This window comes from Oncorhynchus masou, chromosome 7, assembly GCF_036934945.1.
Source record: "Oncorhynchus masou masou isolate Uvic2021 chromosome 7, UVic_Omas_1.1, whole genome shotgun sequence".
Taxonomy (NCBI): Eukaryota; Metazoa; Chordata; class Actinopteri; order Salmoniformes; family Salmonidae; genus Oncorhynchus; species Oncorhynchus masou.
This window is the reverse complement of record NC_088218.1, coordinates 2,209,681-2,232,396: the sequence shown is the minus strand read 5'-3', so window position 1 is coordinate 2,232,396 and position 22,716 is coordinate 2,209,681. Positions and strand designations below refer to the sequence as shown.

The 22,716-nt window shown below is 44.2% G+C and overlaps 2 protein-coding genes across 2 annotated transcripts in view; one reads left to right on the top strand and one right to left on the bottom strand.

The window, feature by feature from the left end:
• Positions 1 to 22,716, top strand: part of LOC135542910 (protein diaphanous homolog 3-like) — a 1,769,082-nt gene that overhangs the window by 745,985 nt on the left and 1,000,381 nt on the right. The gene's annotated exons all lie outside the window — the stretch shown is intronic.
• The window catches only part of LOC135542890 (protein diaphanous homolog 3-like), a 467,767-nt gene that overhangs the window by 167,190 nt on the left and 277,861 nt on the right, over positions 1 to 22,716 (bottom strand). The window contains exon 18 of the mRNA XM_064970040.1: positions 16,119 to 16,214. Within this exon, the coding sequence (XP_064826112.1) occupies positions 16,119 to 16,214 (96 nt within the window). The remainder of the gene's footprint in view (positions 1 to 16,118; positions 16,215 to 22,716) is intronic.

Genomic DNA, 22,716 nt, shown 5'->3' with positions numbered 1-22,716 from the left:
CCTGTTCCACTATTCAGAACCCCTCGACCTGTTCCACTATTCAGAACCCCTCGACCTGTTCCACTATTCAGATCCCCTCGACCTGTTCCACTATTCAGATCCCCTCGACCTGTTCCACTATTCAGAACCCCGTTGACATGGTCCACTGTTCAGAACCCCTCGACCTGTTCCACTATTCAGAACCCCTCGACCTGTTCCACTATTCAGACCTTTTCCACATGTTGTTTTGTTACAGCCTTGTTCTTTAATGGATTAAATACAAATAAAACATTCTCAGCAATCTACACACAATAACCCCATAATGCCATCACAACACCCCATAATGACATCACAGCACCCCATAATGACATCACAACACCCCATAATGACATCACAACACCCCATAATGGCATCACAACACCCCATAATGACATCACAACACCCCATAATGACATCACAACACCCCATAATGACATCACAACACCCCATAATGCCATCACAATACCCCATAATGACATCACAACACCCCATAATGCCATCACAACACCCCATAATGACATCACAGCACCCCATAATGACATCACAACACCCCATAATGACATCACAACACCCCATAATGGCATCACAACACCCCATAATGATATCACAACACCCCATAATGACATCACAACACCCCATAATGACATCACAACACCCCATAATGATATCACAACACCCCATAATGACATCACAATACCCCATAATGACATCACAATACCCCATAATGACATCACAATGACAAAGTGAAAATGTAATTTTCTGGAAGACAAACAGGTTTTCCTCAAGAGTATGCCGGTATTTACCGCCATCCATCATTCCTACAATTCTGACCAGTTTCCCTGCCGATGAAAAACGTCCCCACAGCGTGATGCTGCCACCACCATGCTTCACAGTGGGGATGGTGTGCTCGGGGTGATGAGAGGTGTTGGGTTTGCGCCAGACACAGCGTTTTCCTTGATGGCCAAAAATCTCAATTTTAGTCTCATCTAACCAGAGTACATTCTTTCCATATGTTTGGGGAGTCTCCCACATGCCTTTTGACGAACACTAAACGTGTTTGCTTGTTTTTTTCCTGGCCACTTCCGTAAAGCCCAGTTCTGTGGAGTGTACTGCTTAAAATGGTCCTATGGACAGATACTCCAATCTGTGGAGCTTTACAGCTCCTTCAGGGTTATCTTGGGTCTCTTTGTTGCCTCTGATTAATGTCGTCCTTGCCTGGTCTGTGAGTTTTGGTGGGCGGCCATCTCTTGGCAGGTTTGTGAGTTTTGGTGGGCGGCCCTCTCTTGGCAGGTTTGTGAGTTTTGGTGGGCGGCCCTCTCTTGGCAGGTTTGTGAGTTTTGGTGGGCGGCCATCTCTTGCCAGGTTTGTGAGTTTTGGTGGGCGGCCCTCTCTTGGCAGGTTCGTTGTGGTGCCACATTCTTTCCATTATATAATAATGGTGCTCCGTGGGATGTTCAAAGTTTTCGATATATTTTTTATAACCCAACCCTGATCTGTACTTCTCCACAACTTTGTCCCTGACCTGTATGGAGAGCTCCTTGGTCTTCATGGTGCCCCTTGCTTAGTGGTGTTGCAGATTCTGTGGCCATTCAGAACAGGTGTATATATACTGAGATCATGTGACAGATCATGTGACACTTAGATTGCCCCACAGGTGGACTTTATTGGACGAATGATGTAACGTCAGAAGGTGATTGGTTGCACCAGATCTTATTCAGATGCTTCACAGGTCAGCACAGGTGCATCAAAGCTGGGACCGAGAGACTGAAACACAGCTTCTATCTCAAGGCCATCAGACTGTTTATCAGACACCACTAACACAGAGAGACTGAAAAACAGCTTCTGTCTCAAGGCCATCAGACTGTTAAACAGACACCACTAACACAGAGAGACTGAAAAACAGCTTCTATCTCACGGCCATCAGACTGCTAAACAGACACCACTAACACAGAGAGACTGAAAAACAGCTTCTATCTCAAGGCCATCAGACTGTTAAACACAGAGAGACTGAAAATCAGCTTCTATCTCACGGCCATCAGACTGCTAAACAGACACCACTAACACAGAGAGACTGAAAAACAGCTTCTATCTCAAGGCCATCAGACTGTTAAACAGCCACCACTAACACAGAGAGACTGAAACACAGCTTCTATCTCAAGGCCATCAGACTGTTAAACAGCCACCACTAACACCGAGAGACGGAAGCTTCTATCTCAAGGCCATCAGACTGTTAAACAGACACCACTAACACAGAGAGACTGAAAAACAGCTTCTTTCTCAAGGCCATCAGACTGTTAAACAGCCACCACTAACACAGAGAGACTGAAACACAGCTTCTATCTCAGGGCCATCAGACTGTTAAACAGCCATCACTAACACAGAGAGACTGAAAAACAGCTTCTATCTCAAGGCCATCAGACTGTTAAACAGCCATCACTAACACAGAGAGACTGAAAAACAGCTTCTATCTCAAGGCCATCAGACTGTTAAACACAGAGAGACTGAAAAACAGCTTCTATCTCAAGGCCATCAGACTGTTAAACAGACACCACTAACACAGAGAGACTGAAACACAGCTTCTATCTCAAGGCCATCAGACTGTTAAACAGACACCACTAACACAGAGAGACTGAAAAACAGCTTCTGTCTCAAGGCCATCAGACTGTTAAACAGCCATCACTAACACAGAGAGACTGAAAAACAGCTTCTATCTCAAGGCCATCAGACTGTTAAACACAGAGAGACTGAAAAACAGCTTCTATCTCAAGGCCATCAGACTGTTAAACAGACACCACTAACACAGAGAGACTGAAACACAGCTTCTATCTCAAGGCCATCAGACTGTTAAACAGCCACCACTAACATTGAGTGGCTGCTGCCAACACACTGACTCAACTCGAGCCACTTTAATAATGGGAATTGATGTCAAATATATCACTAGCCACTTTAAACTATGTCACTCTGTTTACATACTCATCTCATATGTATATACTGTATTCGATACAATCTACTGTATCTTGCCTATGCTGCTCTGCACCATCACTCATTCATATATCTTTATGTACATATTATTTATCCCCTTACACTTGTGTGTGTATAAGAAATTTGTTTTGGAATTGTTAGTTAGATTAATTGTTGGTTATTACTGCATTGTCGGAACTAGAAGCACAAGCATTTCGCTACACTCGCATTAACATCTGCTAACCATGTGTATGTGACCAATAACATCTGCTAACCATGTGACCATTAACATCTGCTAACCATGTGTATGTGACCAATAACATCTGCTAACCATGTGTATGTGATCAATAACATCTGATAACCATGTGTATGTGATCAATAACATCTGCTAACCGTGTGTATGTGACCAATAACATATGCTAACCATGTGACCATTAACATCTGCTAACCATGTGTATGTGACCAATAACATCTGCTAACCATGTGTATGTGACCAATAGCATCTGCTAACCATGTGTATGTGATCAATAACATCTGATAACCATGTGTATGTGACCAATAGCATCTGCTAACCATGTGTATGTGACCAATAACATATGCTAACCATGTGACCATTAACATCTGCTAGCCATGTGTATGTGATCAATAACATCTGCTAACCATGTGTATGTGATCAATAACATCTGCTAACCATGTGTATGTGACCAATAGCATATGCTAACCATGTGTATGTGATCAATAACATCTGCTAACCATGTGTATGTGATCAATAACATCTGCTAACCATGTGTATGTGACCAATAACATCTGCTAACCATGTGTATGTGATCAATAACATCTGCTAACCATGTGTATGTGATCAATAGCATCTGATAACCATGTGTATGTGACCAATAACATCTGCTAACCATGTGACCAATAGCATCTGCTAACCATGTGTATGTGACCAATAGCATCTGCTAACCATGTGTATGTGACCAATAACATCTGCTAACCGTGTGTATGTGACCAATAACATCTGCTAACCATGTGTATGTGACCAATAGCATCTGCTAACCATGTGTATGTGATCAATAACATCTGCTAACCATGTGTATGTGACCGATAACATCTGCTAACCATGTGACCAATAGCATCTGCTAACCATGTGTATGTGACCGATAACATCTGCTAACCATGTGACCAATACCATCTGCTAACCATGTGTATGTGATCAATAACATATGATAACCATGTGACCAATAACATCTGCTAACCATGTGTATGTGATCAATAACATCTGCTAACCGTGTGTATGTGACCAATAACATCTGCTAACCATGTGTATGTGACCAATAGCATCTGCTAACCATGTGTATGTGATCAATAACATCTGCTAACCATGTGTATGTGACCGATAACATCTGCTAACCATGTGACCAATAGCATCTGCTAACCATGTGTATGTGACCGATAACATCTGCTAACCATGTGACCAATACCATCTGCTAACCATGTGTATGTGATCAATAACATATGATAACCATGTGACCAATAACATCTGCTAACCATGTGTATGTGATCAATACCATCTGCTAACCATGTGTATGTGACCAATAACATCTGCTAACCATGTGACCAATAACATCTGCTAACCATGTGACCAATAACATCTGCTAACCATGTGTATGTGACCAATAGCATCTGCCAACCATGTGTATGTGACCAATAACATCTGCTAACCATGTGTATGTGACCAATAACATCTGCTAACCATGTGTATGTGACCAATAACATTTGCTAACCATGTGTATGTGACCAATAACATCTGCTAACCGTGTGTATGTGACCAATACCATCTGCTAACCATGTGTATGTGATCAATAACATATGATAACCATGTGTATGTGACCAATAGCATCTGCTAACCATGTGTATGTGACCGATAACATCTGCTAACCATGTGACAAATAACATATGCTAACCATGTGTATGTGACCAATAGCATCTGCTAACCATGTGTATGTGACCAATAACATATGCTAACCATGTGTATGTGACCAATAGCATCTGCTAACCATGTGTATGTGATCAATACATCTGCTAACCATGTGAATGTGACAAATACATCTGCTAACCATGTGAATGTGACAAATACATCTGCTAACCATGTGTATGTGACCAATAACATCTGCTAACCATGTGTATGTGACCAATATCATCTGCTAACCATGTGTATGTGACCAATAACATCTGCTAACCATGTGTATGTGACCAATAGCATCTGCTAACCATGTGACCAATAGCATCTGCTAACCATGTGTATGTGACCGATAACATCTGCTAACCATGTGACCAATACCATCTGCTAACCATGTGTATGTGATCAATAACATATGATAACCATGTGACCAATAACATCTGCTAACCATGTGTATGTGATCAATACCATCTGCTAACCATGTGTATGTGACCAATAACATCTGCTAACCATGTGACCAATAACATCTGCTAACCATGTGACCAATAACATCTGCTAACCATGTGTATGTGACCAATAGCATCTGCCAACCATGTGTATGTGACCAATAACATCTGCTAACCATGTGTATGTGACCAATAACATCTGCTAACCATGTGTATGTGACCAATAACATTTGCTAACCATGTGTATGTGACCAATAACATCTGCTAACCGTGTGTATGTGACCAATACCATCTGCTAACCATGTGTATGTGATCAATAACATATGATAACCATGTGTATGTGACCAATAGCATCTGCTAACCATGTGTATGTGACCGATAACATCTGCTAACCATGTGACAAATAACATATGCTAACCATGTGTATGTGACCAATAGCATCTGCTAACCATGTGTATGTGACCAATAACATATGCTAACCATGTGTATGTGACCAATAGCATCTGCTAACCATGTGTATGTGATCAATACATCTGCTAACCATGTGAATGTGACAAATACATCTGCTAACCATGTGAATGTGACAAATACATCTGCTAACCATGTGTATGTGACCAATAACATCTGCTAACCATGTGTATGTGACCAATATCATCTGCTAACCATGTGTATGTGACCAATAGCATCTGCTAACCATGTGTATGTGACCAATAGCATCTGCTAACCATGTGACCAATAACATATGCTAACCATGTGACCAATAACATCTGCTAACCATGTGACCAATAACATCTGCTAACCATGTGACCAATAACATCTGCTAACCATGTGACCAATAACATCTGCTAACCATGTGACCAATAACATCTGCTAACCATGTGACCAATAACATCTGCTAACCATGTGACCAATAACATCTGCTAACCATGTGACCAATAACATCTGCTAACCATGTGACCAATAACATCTGCTAACCATGTGACCAATAACATCTGCTAACCATGTGACCAATAACATCTGCTAACCATGTGACCAATAACATCTGCTAACCATGTGAATGTGACAAATACAAATTTAATTTGAAAGGGGGTGAAAAAACACCCACAACATATCAGGTTCTTATTTTTTTAATATATATATATTTTTTTAAATATGTTTATTTTTTCTTCATTTCACTACATCAATTTGGACTATTTTGTGTTTGTCCATGACATAAAATCCAAATAAAAATACAATTTAAATGTAAGGTATTAATGCAACACAATAGTAAAAACACCAAGGGGGTGAATACTTTTACAAGGCTCTGTGTGTGTGTGTGTGTATGTGTGTATATGTGCGTGTATGTGTGTGTGTGTGTGTGTGTGTGTGTGTGTGTGTGTGTATATATATAAATATAAAATATTTGCTATGCGACTAGGAATTGAGCTCAGGTGGATCCTGTTTCCATTAATCATCCCTGATGTTTCTACAACTTGATTGGAGTCCACCTGCGGTAAATTATATTGATTGGACATGATTGGAAAGGCTCACACCTGTCTATATAAGGTCCCACAGTGCATGTCAGAGCAAAAAATCAAGCCCTGAGGGGGAAGGAATCGTCCGTAGAGCTCCGAGACAGTGTTGTGTCGAGGCACATAACTGGGGAAGGGTACCAAAACATCTCGTTTTACTTTCCGTGTGGGGACTTTGAGGATCCCAGGTCCCCCATGAGGAATGAAGAGCCTACCTGCCTGTACTAGACCTAGATAATGTGGACTGTATCATGTACTAGACCTAGATAATGTGGACTGTATCATGTACTAGACCTAGATAATGTGGACTGTATCATGTACTAGACCTAGATAATGTGGACTGTACCATGTACTAGACCTATATAATGTGGACTGTACCATGTACTAGACCTAGATAATGTGGACTGTACTATGTACTAGACCTATATAATGTGGACTGTACCATGTACTAGACCTAGATAATGTGGACTGTACCATGTACTAGACCTAGATAATGTGGACTGTACCATGTACTAGACCTAGATAATGTGGACTGTACTATGTACTAGACATAGATAATGTGGACTGTACCATGTACTAGACCTAGATAATGTGGACTGTACCATGTACTAGACCTAGATAATGTGGACTGTACCATGTACTAGACCTAGATAATGTGGACTGTACTATGTACTAGACCTATATAATGTGGACTGTACCATGTACTAGACCTAGATAATGTGGACTGTACCATGTACTAGACCTAGATAATGTGGACTGTACTATGTACTAGAGCTATATAATGTGGACTGTACCATGTACTAGACCTAGATAATGTGGACTGTACCATGTACTAGACCTAGATAATGTGGACTGTACTATGTACTAGACCTATATAATGTGGACTGTACCATGTACTAGACCTAGATAATGTGGACTGTACCATGTACTAGACCTAGATAATGTGGACTGTACTATGTACTAGACCTATATAATGTGGACTGTACCATGTACTAGACCTAGATAATGTGGACTGTACCATGTACTAGACCTAGATAATGTGGACTGTACTATGTACTAGACCTATATAATGTGGACTGTACCATGTACTAGACCTAGATAATGTGGACTGTACTATGTACTAGACCTATATAATGTGGACTGTACCATGTACTAGACCTAGATAATGTGGACTGTACTATGTACTAGACCTATATAATGTGGACTGTACCATGTACTAGACCTAGATAATGTGGACTGTACCATGTACTAGACCTAGATAATGTGGACTGTACTATGTACTAGACCTATATAATGTGGACTGTACCATGTACTAGACCTAGATAATGTGGACTGTACTATGTACTAGACCTATATAATGTGGACTGTACCATGTACTAGACCTAGATAATGTGGACTGTACCATGTACTAGACCTAGATAATGTGGACTGTACTATGTACTAGACCTATATAATGTGGACTGTACCATGTACTAGACCTAGATAATGTGGACTGTACCATGTACTAGACCTAGATAATGTGGACTGTACTATGTACTAGACCTATATAATGTGGACTGTACCATGTACTAGACCTAGATAATGTGGACTGTACTATGTACTAGACCTATATAATGTGGACTGTACCATGTACTAGACCTAGATAATGTGGACTGTACTATGTACTAGACCTATATAATGTGGACTGTACCATGTACTAGACCTAGATAATGTGGACTGTACCATGTACTAGACCTAGATAATGTGGACTGTACTATGTACTAGACCTATATAATGTGGACTGTACCATGTACTAGACCTAGATAATGTGGACTGTACTATGTACTAGACCTATATAATGTGGACTGTACCATGTACTAGACCTATATAATGTGGACTGTACCATGTACTAGACCTAGATAATGTGGACTGTACTATGTACTAGATATAGATAATGTAGACTGTACTATGTACTAGACCTAGATCATGTGGACTGTACCATGTACTAGACCTAGATAATGTGGACTGTACTATGTACTAGATATAGATAATGTAGACTGTACTATGTACTAGACCTAGATCATGTGGACTGTACTATGTACTAGATATAGATAATGTGGACTGTACCATGTACTAGACCTAGATAATGTGGACTGTACCATGTACTAGACCTAGATAATGTGGACTGCACTATGTACTAGATATAGATAATGTGGCTTGCATTATGTACTAGATATAGATAATGGGACTGCACTATGTACTAGATATAGATAATGTGGACTGTACTATGTACTAGACCTATATAATGTGTACTGTACCATGTACTAGACCTATATAATGTGGACTGTACTATGTACTAGACCTAGATAATGTGGACTGTACTATGTACTAGACATAGATAATGTGGACTGTACTATGTACTAGACAGATAATGTGGACTGTACCATGTACTAGACCTAGATAATGTGGACTGTACTATGTACTAGACATAGATAATGTGGACTGTACTATGTACTATACCTAGATAATGTGGACTGTACTATGTACTATATATAGATAATGTGGATTGTACCATGTACTAGACCTAGATAATGTGGCCTGTACCATGTACTAGACCTAGATAATGTGGACTGTACTATGTACTAGACCTAGATAATGTGGACTGTACCATGTACTAGACCTAGATAATGTGGACTGTACCATGTACTAGACCTAGATCATGTGGACTGTACCATGTACTAGACCTAGATAATGTGTATGTAATGTATTTCAGACTAATAATGTTCTGTACTACGTAACGTTTCATGTGGACCCCAGGAAGAGAACCTGATGCTTTTGCAGGACTAACGGGGATCCTAATTCATACCAAGTGGGGTGTGTGTGTGTGTGTGTGTGTGTGTGTGTGTGTGTGTGTGTGTGTGTGTGTGTGTGTGTGTGTGTGTGTGTTAGAGAGAGTAGTCAGGATGGGAGTGAGCCCTAGTGTTGCAGAACCTTCATTAAAATATATTCCTCTACCTCTTTGTAGTCTAGTCAATCTCTTCCTCTTCCTCTCTGTAGTCTAGTCAATCTCTTCCTCTTGCTCTCTGTAGTATAGTCAATCTCTTCCTCTTCCTCTCTGTAGTATAGTCAATCTCTTCCTCCTCCTCTCTGTAGTCTAGTCAATCTCTTCATCTATGTATTATTGTCAATCTCTTACTCTACCTCTCTGTAGTCTAGTCAATATCTTCCTCTTCCTCTCTGTAGTCTAGTCAATCTCTTCCTCTTGCTCTCTGTAGTCTAGTCAACCTCTTCCTCTATGTATTCTTGTCAATATCTTCCTCTTCCTCTCTGTAGTCTAGTCAACCTCTTCCTCTCTGTAGTCTAGTCAACCTCTTCCTCTCTGTAGTCTAGTCAACCTCTTACTCTCCTCCTTCCTTCTCTTGTTCATTATAACATGATGGACCAACCACAACACTGGGATTACTGACACCCCTCACCACTGTATCAGACCAGAGAACTGGAGAGGACCTACTGAGATGTAGAGAGAGGAAGGAGAGAGAGGAGAGAGGAGAGGAAGGAGAGAGAGGAGAAGACCTACTGAGATGTAGAGAGAGGAAGGAGAGGAGGAGAGGAGGGAGAGGGAGAGGAGAAGACCTACTGAGATGTAGAGAGGAGAGGAAGGAGAGAGAGGAGAGGAAGGAGAGAGAGGAGAGGAAGGAGAGAGAGGAGAGGAAGGAGAGAGAGGAGAAGACCTACTGAGATGTAGAGAGGAGAGGAAGGAGAGAGAGGAGAGGAAGGAGAGAGAGGAGAGGAAGGAGAGAGAGGAGAAGACCTACTGAGATGTAGAGAGGAGAGGAAGGAGAGGAAGGAGAGAGGGAGAAGACCTACTGAGATGTAGAGAGGAGAGAGGGGAGAGGACCTACTGAGATGTAGAGAGAGGAGAGGAGAGAGGAGAGAGAGGAGAGGAGAGAGAGGAGAAGACCTACTGAGATGTAGAGAGGAGAGGAAGGAGAGAGAGGAGAGGAAGGAGAGAGAGGAGAATACCTATTGAGATGTCGAGAGAGGAGAGAGGAGAGGACCTACTGAGATGTAGAGAGAGGAAGGAGAGAGAGGAGAGAGGAGAGAGAGGAAAGGGGAGAGAGGAGGGGAGAGAGAGGAGAGGAATGAGAGAGAGGAGAAGACCTACTGAGATGTAGAGAGAGGAGAGGAGAGGAAGGAGAGAGGAGAGAGATGAGAGGACCTACTGAGATGTAGAGAGGAAAGAGAAAGAGGAGAGAGAGGAGAGGAAGGAGAGAGAGGAGAGAGGAGAGGAAGGAGAGAGAGGAGAAGACCTACTGAGATGTAGAGAGAGGAAGGAGAGAGAGGAGAGAGGAGAGGAAGGAGAGAGGAGAAGACCTACTGAGATGTAGAGAGGAGAGGATGAAGAGAGAGGAGAAGACCTACTGAGATGTAGAGAGAGGAAGGAGAGAGAGGAGAGAGGAGAGGAAGGAGAGAGAGGAGAATACCTACTGAGATGTAGAGAGAGGAAGGAGAGAGAGGAGGAAGGAGAGAGAGGAGAATACCTACTGAGATGTAGAGAGGAGAGGAAGGAGAGAGAGGAGAGAGAGGAGAATACCTACTAAGATGTAGAGAGAGGAAGGAGAGATGAGAGAGAGGAGAGGAATGAGAGATAGAAGACCTACTGAGATGTAGAGAGATGAAGGAGAGAGAGGAGAGAGGAGAGGACCTACCGAGATGTAGAAAGAGGAAGGAGAGAGAGGAGAGGAAGGAGAGAGAGAAGAGCTACTGAGATGTAGAGAGAGGAAGGAAAGAGAGGAGAGGAATGAGAGAGAGGAGAGGAATGAGAGAGGAGAGGAAGGAGAGAGAGGAGAGGCATGAGAGAGAGGAGAGGAAGGAGAGAGAGGGAAGGAGAGAGAGGAAGGAGAGAGGAGAGGAAGGAGAGCGAGGAGAGGGGAGAGGAAGGAGAGCGAGGAGAGGAAGGAGAGCGAGGAAGGAAGGAAGGAAAGAAAGAGAGGAAGGAAGGAGGAAGGAAGGAAGGAAAAGAGAGAGAGGAAGGAAGGAAAGAGAGAAGGAAGGAAAGAGAGAGAGGAAGGAAGGAAAGAGAGAGAGGAAGTATGGAAGGAAGGAAGAAAGGAAGAAAAGAGAGAGGAAGGAAGGAGACAGAGAGAGGAAGGAAGGAAGGAAGGAAAGAGAGAGGAAGGAAGGAAAGAAAGGGAGAGAGAGAGGAAGGAAGGAAAGAGAGAGAGAGGAAGGAAGGAAAGAGAGAGAGGAAGGAAGGAAAGAGAGAGAGAGGAAGGAAGGAAGGAAGGAAGAAAGGAAGGAAAGAGAGAGGAAGGAAGGAGACAGAGAGAGGAAAGAAGGAAGGAGACAGAGAGAGGAAGGAAGGAGACAGAGAGAGGAAGGAAGGAAGAGAGAGAGGAAGTATGGAAGGAAGGAAGAAATGAAGAAAAGAGAGAGGAAGGAAGGAGACAGAGAGAGGAAGGAAGGAGACAGAGAGAGGAAGGAAGGAAGGAAAGAGAGAGAGGAAGGAAGGAATGAAAGAGAGAGAGGAAGGAAGGAAAGAGAGAGAGAGGAAGGAAGGAAAGAGAGAGAGGAAGGAAGGAAAGAGAGAGGAAGGAAGGAAGGAAGGAAGAAAGGAAGGAAAGAGAGAGGAAGGAAGGAGACAGAGAGAGGAAAGAAGGAGACAGAGAGAGGAAGGAAGGAAGAGAGAGCGATAGAGACAATGCTAACTTCCTATTCTCTTTGTACAGATCCCGAGAGAACATACAAATATTCACCAGAAAGAAAGAAACCACAGGAAGTTAGAGATAGAAGTCAAAAGTGAGTTGAAAAGAAAGAAAGAGAGAGAGAGAGAGAGAGAGAGAGAGCAAAGGAGAGAAAGAGAGGAGAAGCATTTATACAGCTGACCTCTGACCTCTATGTTTGAGTGACTGACTGACGGATGAGTGAGTGTTTTTGTTCCATCTCTCCGTCTCTGCCTCCTACGCATCTCAATACTCCACATCTCCACGTAATAATGACCAACACGAACACTGGGCTGCTTCCCAAAACGGCACCCTAGTCCCCTATACAGTACACTACGTTGGACCAACGGGCCTGAGTAAGGAGTAGCCACTATCTAGGTAGCCATTTGGGACTCGTTCCTTGTAACAAGCACCACTTCTACAGTTCCTACATCCTGAGCTGAAGCCAGCGGTGATGAGAAACACAGGAACCAGCAGAGATCAATGAGGAACTGGAGAAAACACACAGAGATGTTCACTCACACGGATAACAAAAAAAAAACACAAAACAATATTTTTTATAATTTTCTGCTTTGCAAGACAATGTTGTGTTAACCTTTCTACTTCCGCTGTGCAGCAAAACGTGTCAAAAGAAAACTATTCCACTAATTGATTTACTGCAAATGTTTTAAACAAGTCTGGATTGAAAGGCAATATTGACACATGTTCTGAGGTATGTTTGAAACAGGTGTGTGTGTGTGTGTGTGTGTGCGTGTGTGTCTGTGCGTGTGCGTGTGTGTCTGTGCGTGTCTGTGCGTGGGTGTGTGTTGGTTGGTTCAGCTATCCTTGTGGGAGTGTAAAATCCTCTAGTCTAACCCACAAGGAAACTAAAACAAGGAAAATTCTCCCTCGTTGGGACATTCCCAACATCCCCATAAGGACAAAGGCTATTTTACTAGGGTTAGGTTTAGGGTTAGGGTTAGGTTTAGGTTTAGGATTAGGTTTACAATTAGGGTTAGGTTTAGGGTTAGGTTTAGGGTTACAATTAGGGTTAGGGTTAGGTTTACAAAAATGGTTAGGGTTAGGTTTAGGATTAGGTTTACAATTAGGGTTAGGGTTTACAATTAGGGTTATGTTAGGAGGGTTAGGGTTAGGGTTAGGAGGGTTAGGGTTAGGGTTAGGAGGGTTAGGGTTAGGAGGGTTAGGGTTAGGAGGGTTAGGGTTAGGGTTAGGAGGGTTAGGGTTAGGGTTAGGAGGGTTAGGGTTAGGAGGGTTAGGGTTAGGAGGGTTAGGAGGGTTAGGGTTAGGAGGGTTAGGGTTAGGAGGGTTAGGGTTAGGAGGGTTAGGGTTAGGAGGGTTAGGGTTAGGAGGGTTAGGGTTAGGAGGGTTAGGGTTAGGAGGGTTAGGGTTAGGAGGGTTAGGGTTAGGAGGGTTAGGGTCAGGAGGGTTAGGGTCAGGAGGGTTAGGGTTAGGAGGGTTAGGGTTAGGAGGGTTAGGGTTAGGAGGGTTAGGGTTAATAATAATAGTAATAGAGGTCGACCGATTAATCGGAATGGATTCATTAGGGCCGATTTTAACTGTTCATAACAATCGAGAAATCTGTAATTTTGGACGGCGATTTGGCCGATTTAAAAAAAACTTCTTTTTTTTACACCTTTATTTAACCTTTATTTAACTCGGCAAGTCAGTTAAGAAATTATTATTTTCAATGACGGCCTACCAGGGAAGAGTGGGTTAACTGCCTTGTTCAGGGGCAGAGCGACAGATTTGTCAACTCGGGGGATCCATTCTTGTAACCTTACGGTTAACTAGTCCAACGCTCTAACCACCTGCCTCTAATTGCACTCCACGAGGAGTGCAATCTGTTACGCGAATGCAGTAGAAGCCAAGGTAAGTTGCTAGCTAGCATTAAACATATCTTATAAAAATCAATCAATCATAATCACTAGTTAACTACACATGGTTGATGATATTACTAGTTTATCTAGCGTGTCCTGCGTTGCATATAATCGATGCGGTGCGTATCGTTGCTCCAATGTGTACCTAACCATGAACATCAATGCCTTTCTTAAAATCAATACACAGAAGTATATATTTTTAAACCTGCATATTTAGCTAAAATAAATCCAGGTTAGCAGTAATATTAACCAGGTGAAATTGTGTCATTTCTCTTGTGTTCATTGCACACAGAGTCAGGGTATATGCAGCAGTTTGGGCCGCCTGGCTCGTTGGGAACTAATTTGCCAGAATTTTACATAATTATGACATAACATTGAATGTTGTGAAATGTAACAGGAATATTTAGACTTAGGGATGCCACCCGTTAGATAAAATACCGAACGGTTCCGTATTTCACTGAAATAATAAACATTTTGTTTTCGAGATGATCGTTTCCGGATTCGACCATATTAATGACCAAAGGCTCATATTTCTGTGTGTTATCATGTTATAAGTCTACGATTTGATAGACCAGTCTGACTGAGCGGTGGTAGGCAGCAGCAGGCTCACAAGCATTCATTCAAACAGCACTTTCGTGCATTTTGCCAGCAGCTGTTTATGACTTCCAAGCCTATCAACTCCCGAGATGAGGCTGGTGTAACCGATGTGAAATGGTTAGCTAGTTAGCGGGGTGCGCGCTAATAGCGTTTCAAACGTCACTCGCTCTGAGACTTGGAGTGGTTGTTCCCCTTGCTCTGCATGGGTAACGCTGCTTCGAGGGCGTTGTGTTCCTGGTTCGAGCCCAGGTAGGAGCGAGGAGAGGGAAGGAAGCTATACTGTTACACTGGCAATACTAAAGTACCTATAAGAACACCCAATAGAGAAATAGTCCTATAATTCCTATAATAACTACAACCTAAAACCTCTTACCTGCGAATATTGAAGACTCATGTTAAAAGGAACCACCAGCTTTCATATGTTCTCATGTTCTGAGCAAGGAACTGAAACGTTAGCTTTTTTAAATAGCACATATTGCACTTTTACTTTCTTCTCCAACACTTTGTTTTTGCATTATTTAAACCAAATTGAACATGTTTCATTATTTATTTGAGGCTAAATTGACTTTATTGATGTATTATATTAAGTTAAAATAACAGTTCATTCAGTATTGTTGTAATTGTCATTATTACAAATAAATTTATTAAACAATAGTCTGATTAATCGGTATCGGTGCTGAAAAACCCTAATCGGTCGACCTCTAGTGTGTAACTTAGTTGTTAACAGTGTGTGTCTCAGTACTCACAGAGGTTCTGGGCGATCTTTGTGTGTGTGTGTGTGTGTGTGTGTGTGTGTGTGTGTGTGTGTGTGTGTGTGTGTGTGTGTGTCAGTACTCACAGAGGTTCTGGGCGATCTTTGTGTGTGTGTGTGTGTGTGTGTGTGTGTCAGTACTCACAGAGGTTCTGGGCGATATTTGTGTGTGTGTGTGTGTGTGTGTGTGTGTGTGTGTGTGTGTGTGTGTGTGTGTGTGTGTGTGTGTGTGTGTGTGTGTGTGTGTGTGTGTGTGTGTGTGTGTGTGTGTGTGTGTGTGTGTGTCAGTACTCACAGAGGTTCTGGGCGATCTTTGGGTCCAGCACCTTCAGCTGTTTGATTCTCTTCTTGATGGATCTCTTTGCTTCCAGACCCTGTTCATCCTGGATGGCTGGAAGAGACACGTTACATTATGTTACACACACACTGTTAACACACACACACACTGTCAACACACACACACACACACTGTTAACACACACACACACACACACACACACACACTGTTAACACACACACACTGTTAACACACACACACACACACTGTTAACACACACACACTGTTAACACACACACACACTGTTAACACACACACACACTGTTAACACACACACACACTGTTAACACACACACACACACTGTTAACACACACACACACACTGTTAACACACACACACACACACTGTTAACACACACACACACACACACTGTTAACACACACACACACTGTTAACACACACACACACTGTTAACACACACACTGTTAACACACACACACACACACACTGTTAACACACACACACACTGTTAACACACACACACACACTGTTAACACACACACACTGTTAACACACACACACACTGTTAACACACACACACACACACACTGTTAACACACACACACACACACACACTGTTAACACACACACACACACACTGTTAACACACACACAGATAGCGATGACAGACGCATAAACAACGAAAACATTCATGTTACTGACGATGGCAGAACTAGCAGATTCTACTGGGTAGCATCCCACCCTGCTCCGCAGTGTGTGTGTGTGTGTGTGTGTGTGTGTGTGTGTGTAACAGTGTGTGAACAGTGTGTGTGTGTGTGTTAACAGAGTGTGTGTGTGTGTGTTAACAGTGTGTGTGTGTGTGTTAACAGTGTGTGTGCGTGTGTGTGTGTGTTAACAGTGTGTGTGTGTGTGTGTACGGGCGCGCTCACGCTCGGTCCTAACAAGATCTCACACCAGCGGAGGGCTGTGGAGGAGAGGATTATGGGAAAGCTGTGAAGCAGAGGGGTCAGAGTTGGCCCTGTCACACACACACACACACACACACACACACACACACACACACACACACACACACACACACGGTGGGTTCACATAGCGGAGAACATTCAGTGCAACTTCCCTGTTGGCATAACGACGCCAATATCAATATAATGATAGCTGCTGTTAAAGACCTACATATCCCACAGAGGACAGGAGAGGAGGAGAGGAGAGAGATGAAAAGGAGAGACCAATGGACCAAGAGAGGAAGAGAGAGCGAGAGATGGGGGAGAGAGAGCAAGAGATGGGGGAGAGAGAGCAAGAGATGGGGGGGAGAGAGCAAGAGATGGGGGGGAGAGCAAGAGATGGGGGGAGAGAGAGCAAGAGATGGGGGGAGAGAGCAAGAGATGGGGGGAGAGAGCAAGAGATGGGGGGAGAGAGCAAGAGATGGGGGGAGAGAGCAAGAGATGGGGAAGAGAGAGCGAGAGATGGGGGAGAGAGATATGGGGGAGAGGAGAGCGAGAAATGGGGAGGGAGAGCGATAGATGGGGGAGAAAGAGCGAGAGATAGGGGAGAGAGAGCGAGAGATAGGGGAGAGAGATATGGGGGAGGAGGAGAGCGAGATATGGGGGAGAGAGATATGGGGGAGAGGAGAGAGATATGGGGGAGAGGAGAGCGAGATGGGGGAGAGGAGAGCGAGAGATGGGGGAGAGGAGAGCGAGAGATGGGGGAGAGAGAGCGAGAGATGGGGGAGAGGAGAGCGAGAGATGGGGGAGAGGAGAGCGAGATATGGGGGAGAGAGAGAGAGATGGGGGAGAGAGAGCGAGAGATGGGGGAGAGAGCGAGAGATGGGGAGAGAGAGCGAGAGATGGGGGAGAGAGATATGGGGGAGAGGAGAGCGAGATGGGGGAGGAGAGCGAGAAATGGGGGAGGGAGAGCGATAGATGGGGGGGGGAGAGCAAGAGATGGGGGAGAGAGAGCGAGAGATGGGGAGAAAGAGCGAGAGATAGGGGAGAGAGAGAGCGAGAGATAGGGGAGAGAGGGCGAGAGATAGGGGAGAGAGAACGAGAGATAGGGGAGAGAGATATGGGGGAGAGAGATATGGGGGAGAGGAGAGAGATATGGGGGAGAGGAGAGCGAGATGGGGGAGAGGAGAGCGAGAGATGGGGGAGAGGAGAGCGAGAGATGGGGAGAGGAGAGCGAGAGATGGGGAGAGGAGAGCGAGAGATGGGGAGAGGAGAGCGAGAGATGGGGGAGAGAGAGCGAGAGATGGGGGAGAGGGAGAGCGAGAGATGGGGGAGAGGAGAGCGAGATATGGGGGAGAGAGAGCAAGATATGGGGGAGAGAGAGCGAGATATGGGGAGAGAGAGCGAGATATGGGGGAGAGAGAGCGAGATATGGGGGAGAGAGAGCGAGAGATGGGGGAGAGGAGAGCGAGAGATGGGGGAGAGGAGAGCGAGAGATGGGGGAGAGAGAGCGAGAGATGGGGGAGAGAGCGAGAGATGGGGGAGAGAGAGCGAGAGATGGGGGAGAGAGAGCGAGAGATGGGGGAGAGAGAGCGAGAGATGGGGGAGAGAGAGCGAGAGATGGGGGGGAGAGAGCGAGAGATGGGGGAGAGAGAGCGAGGAGGAGATACAGAGAGGAGATACAGAGACCAGAGGAGATACAGAGAGGAGATACAGAGACCAGAGGAGATACATAAACCAGATGAGATACAGAGAGGAGATACATAGACCAGAGGAGATACAGAGAGGAGATACAGAGACCAGATGAGATACATAGACCAGAGGAGATACAGAGAGGAGAGGAGATACATAGACCAGAGGAGATACAGAGAGGAGATACAGAGACCAGAGGAGATACAGAGAGGAGATACATAGACCAGAGGAGATACAGAGAGGAGATACAGAGACCAGATGAGATACAGAGAGGAGATACAGAGACCAGAGGAGATACAGAGAGGAGATACATAGACCAGATGAGATACAGAGAGGAGATACAGAGACCAGATGAGATACAGAGAGGAGATACAGTGACCAGAGGAGATACAGAGAGGAGATACAGTGACCAGAGGAGATACAGAGACCAGATGAGATACAGAGAGGAGATACAGAGACCAGAGGAGATACAGAGAGGAGATACAGAGACCAGATGAGATACAGAGAGGAGATACAGAGACCAGAGGAGATACAGAGCGGAGATACAGAGACCAGAGGAGATACAGAGAGGAGATACATAGACCAGATGAGATACAGAGAGGAGATACATAGACCAGATGAGATACAGAGAGGAGATACAGAGACCAGATGAGATACAGAGAGGAGATACAGAGACCAGAGGAGATACAGAGAGGAGATACAGAGACCAGAGGAGATACAGAGAGGAGATACAGAAAGCAGAGGAGATACAGAGAGGAGATACAGAGACCAGAGGAGATACAGAGAGGAGATACAGAGACCAGAGGAGATACATAAACCAGATGAGATACAGAGAGGAGATACATAGACCAGAGGAGATACAGAGAGGAGATACAGAGACCAGATGAGATACATAGACCAGAGGAAATACAGAGAGGAGAGGAGATACATAGACCAGAGGAGATACAGAGAGGAGATACAGAGACCAGAGGAGATACAGAGACCAGAGGAGATACAGAGAGGAGATACAGAGACCAGAGGAGATACAGAAAGGAGATACATAGACCAGAGGAGATACAGAGAGGAGATACATAGACCAGAGGAGATACAGAGAGGAGATACAGAGACCAGATGAGATACAGAGAGGAGATACAGAGACCAGAGGAGATACAGAGAGGAGATACATAGACCAGATGAGATACAGAGAGGAGATACAGAGACCAGATGAGATACAGAGAGGAGATACAGTGACCAGAGGAGATACAGAGAGGAGATACAGTGACCAGAGGAGATACAGAGACCAGATGAGATACAGAGAGGAGATACAGAGACCAGAGGAGATACAGAGAGGAGATACAGAGACCAGATGAGATACAGAGAGGAGATACAGAGACCAGAGGAGATACAGAGCGGAGATACAGAGACCAGAGGAGATACAGAGAGGAGATACATAGACCAGATGAGATACAGAGAGGAGATACATAGACCAGATGAGATACAGAGAGGAGATACAGAGACCAGATGAGATACAGAGAGGAGATACAGAGACCAGAGGAGATACAGAGAGGAGATACAGAGACCAGAGGAGATACAGAGAGGAGATACAGAAAGCAGAGGAGATACAGAGAGGAGATACAGAGACCAGAGGAGATACAGAGAGGAGATACAGAGACCAGAGGAGATACATAAACCAGATGAGATACAGAGAGGAGATACATAGACCAGAGGAGATACAGAGAGGAGATACAGAGACCAGATGAGATACATAGACCAGAGGAGATACAGAGAGGAGAGGAGATACATAGACCAGAGGAGATACAGAGAGGAGATACAGAGACCAGAGGAGATACAGAGACCAGAGGAGATACAGAGAGGAGATACAGAGACCAGAGGAGATACAGAAAGGAGATACATAGACCAGAGGAGATACAGAGAGGAGATACATAGACCAGAGGAGATACAGAGAGGAGATACAGAGACCAGATGAGATACAGAGAGGAGATACAGAGACCAGAGGAGATACAGAGAGGAGATACATAGACCAGATGAGATACAGAGAGGAGATACAGAGACCAGATGAGATACAGAGAGAGATACAGTGACCAGAGGAGATACAGAGAGGAGATACAGTGACCAGAGGAGATACAGAGACCAGATGAGATACAGAGAGGAGATACAGAGACCAGAGGAGATACAGAGAGGAGATACAGAGACCAGATGAGATACAGAGAGGAGATACAGAGACCAGAGGAGATACAGAGCGGAGATACAGAGACCAGAGGAGATACAGAGAGGAGATACATAGACCAGATGAGATACAGAGAGGAGATACATAGACCAGATGAGATACAGAGAGGAGATACAGAGACCAGATGAGATACAGAGAGGAGATACAGAGACCAGAGGAGATACAGAGAGGAGATACAGAGACCAGAGGAGATACAGAGAGGAGATACAGAAAGCAGAGGAGATACAGAGAGGAGATACAGAGACCAGAGGAGATACAGAGAGGAGATACAGAGACCAGAGGAGATACATAAACCAGATGAGATACAGAGAGGAGATACATAGACCAGAGGAGATACAGAGAGGAGATACAGAGACCAGATGAGATACATAGACCAGAGGAGATACAGAGAGGAGAGGAGATACATAGACCAGAGGAGATACAGAGAGGAGATACAGAGACCAGAGGAGATACAGAGACCAGAGGAGATACAGAGAGGAGATACAGAGACCAGAGGAGATACAGAAAGGAGATACATAGACCAGAGGAGATACAGAGAGGAGATACATAGACCAGAGGAGATACAGAGAGGAGATACAGAGACCAGATGAGATACAGAGAGGAGATACAGAGACCAGAGGAGATACAGAGAGGAGATACATAGACCAGATGAGATACAGAGATGAGATACAGAGACCAGAGGAGATACAGAGACCAGATGAGATACAGAGAGGAGATACAGAGACCAGAGGAGATACAGAGAGGAGATACAGAGACCAGATGAGATACAGAGAGGAGATACAGAGACCAGAGGAGATACAGAGAGGAGATACATAGACCAGATGAGATACAGAGAGGAGATACAGAGACCAGAGGAGATACATAGACCAGAGGAGATACAGAGACCAGAGGAGTTACAGAGACCAGAGGAGTTACATAGACCAGAGGAGATACAGAGACCAGAGGAGTTACAGAGACCAGAGGAGTTACATAGACCAGAGGAGATACAGAGACCAGAGGAGTTACATAGACCAGAGGAGTTACATAGACCAGAGGAGTTACAGAGAGGAGATACAGAGACCAGAGGAGATACAGAGAGGAGATACAGAGACCAGAGGAGATACAGAGACCAGAGGAGTTACATAGACCAGAGGAGTTACAGAGAGGAGATACAGAGACCAGAGGAGATACAGAGAGGAGATACAGAGACCAGATGAGATACATAGACCAGAGGAGATACAGAGAGGAGAGGAGATACATAGACCAGAGGAGATACAGAGAGGAGATACAGAGACCAGAGGAGATACAGAGACCAGAGGAGATACAGAGAGGAGATACAGAGACCAGAGGAGATACAGAAAGGAGATACATAGACCAGAGGAGATACAGAGAGGAGATACATAGACCAGAGGAGATACAGAGAGGAGATACAGAGACCAGATGAGATACAGAGAGGAGATACAGAGACCAGAGGAGATACAGAGAGGAGATACATAGACCAGATGAGATACAGAGAGGAGATACAGAGACCAGATGAGATACAGAGAGGAGATACAGTGACCAGAGGAGATACAGAGAGGAGATACAGTGACCAGAGGAGATACAGAGACCAGATGAGATACAGAGAGGAGATACAGAGACCAGAGGAGATACAGAGAGGAGATACAGAGACCAGATGAGATACAGAGAGGAGATACAGAGACCAGAGGAGATACAGAGCGGAGATACAGAGACCAGAGGAGATACAGAGAG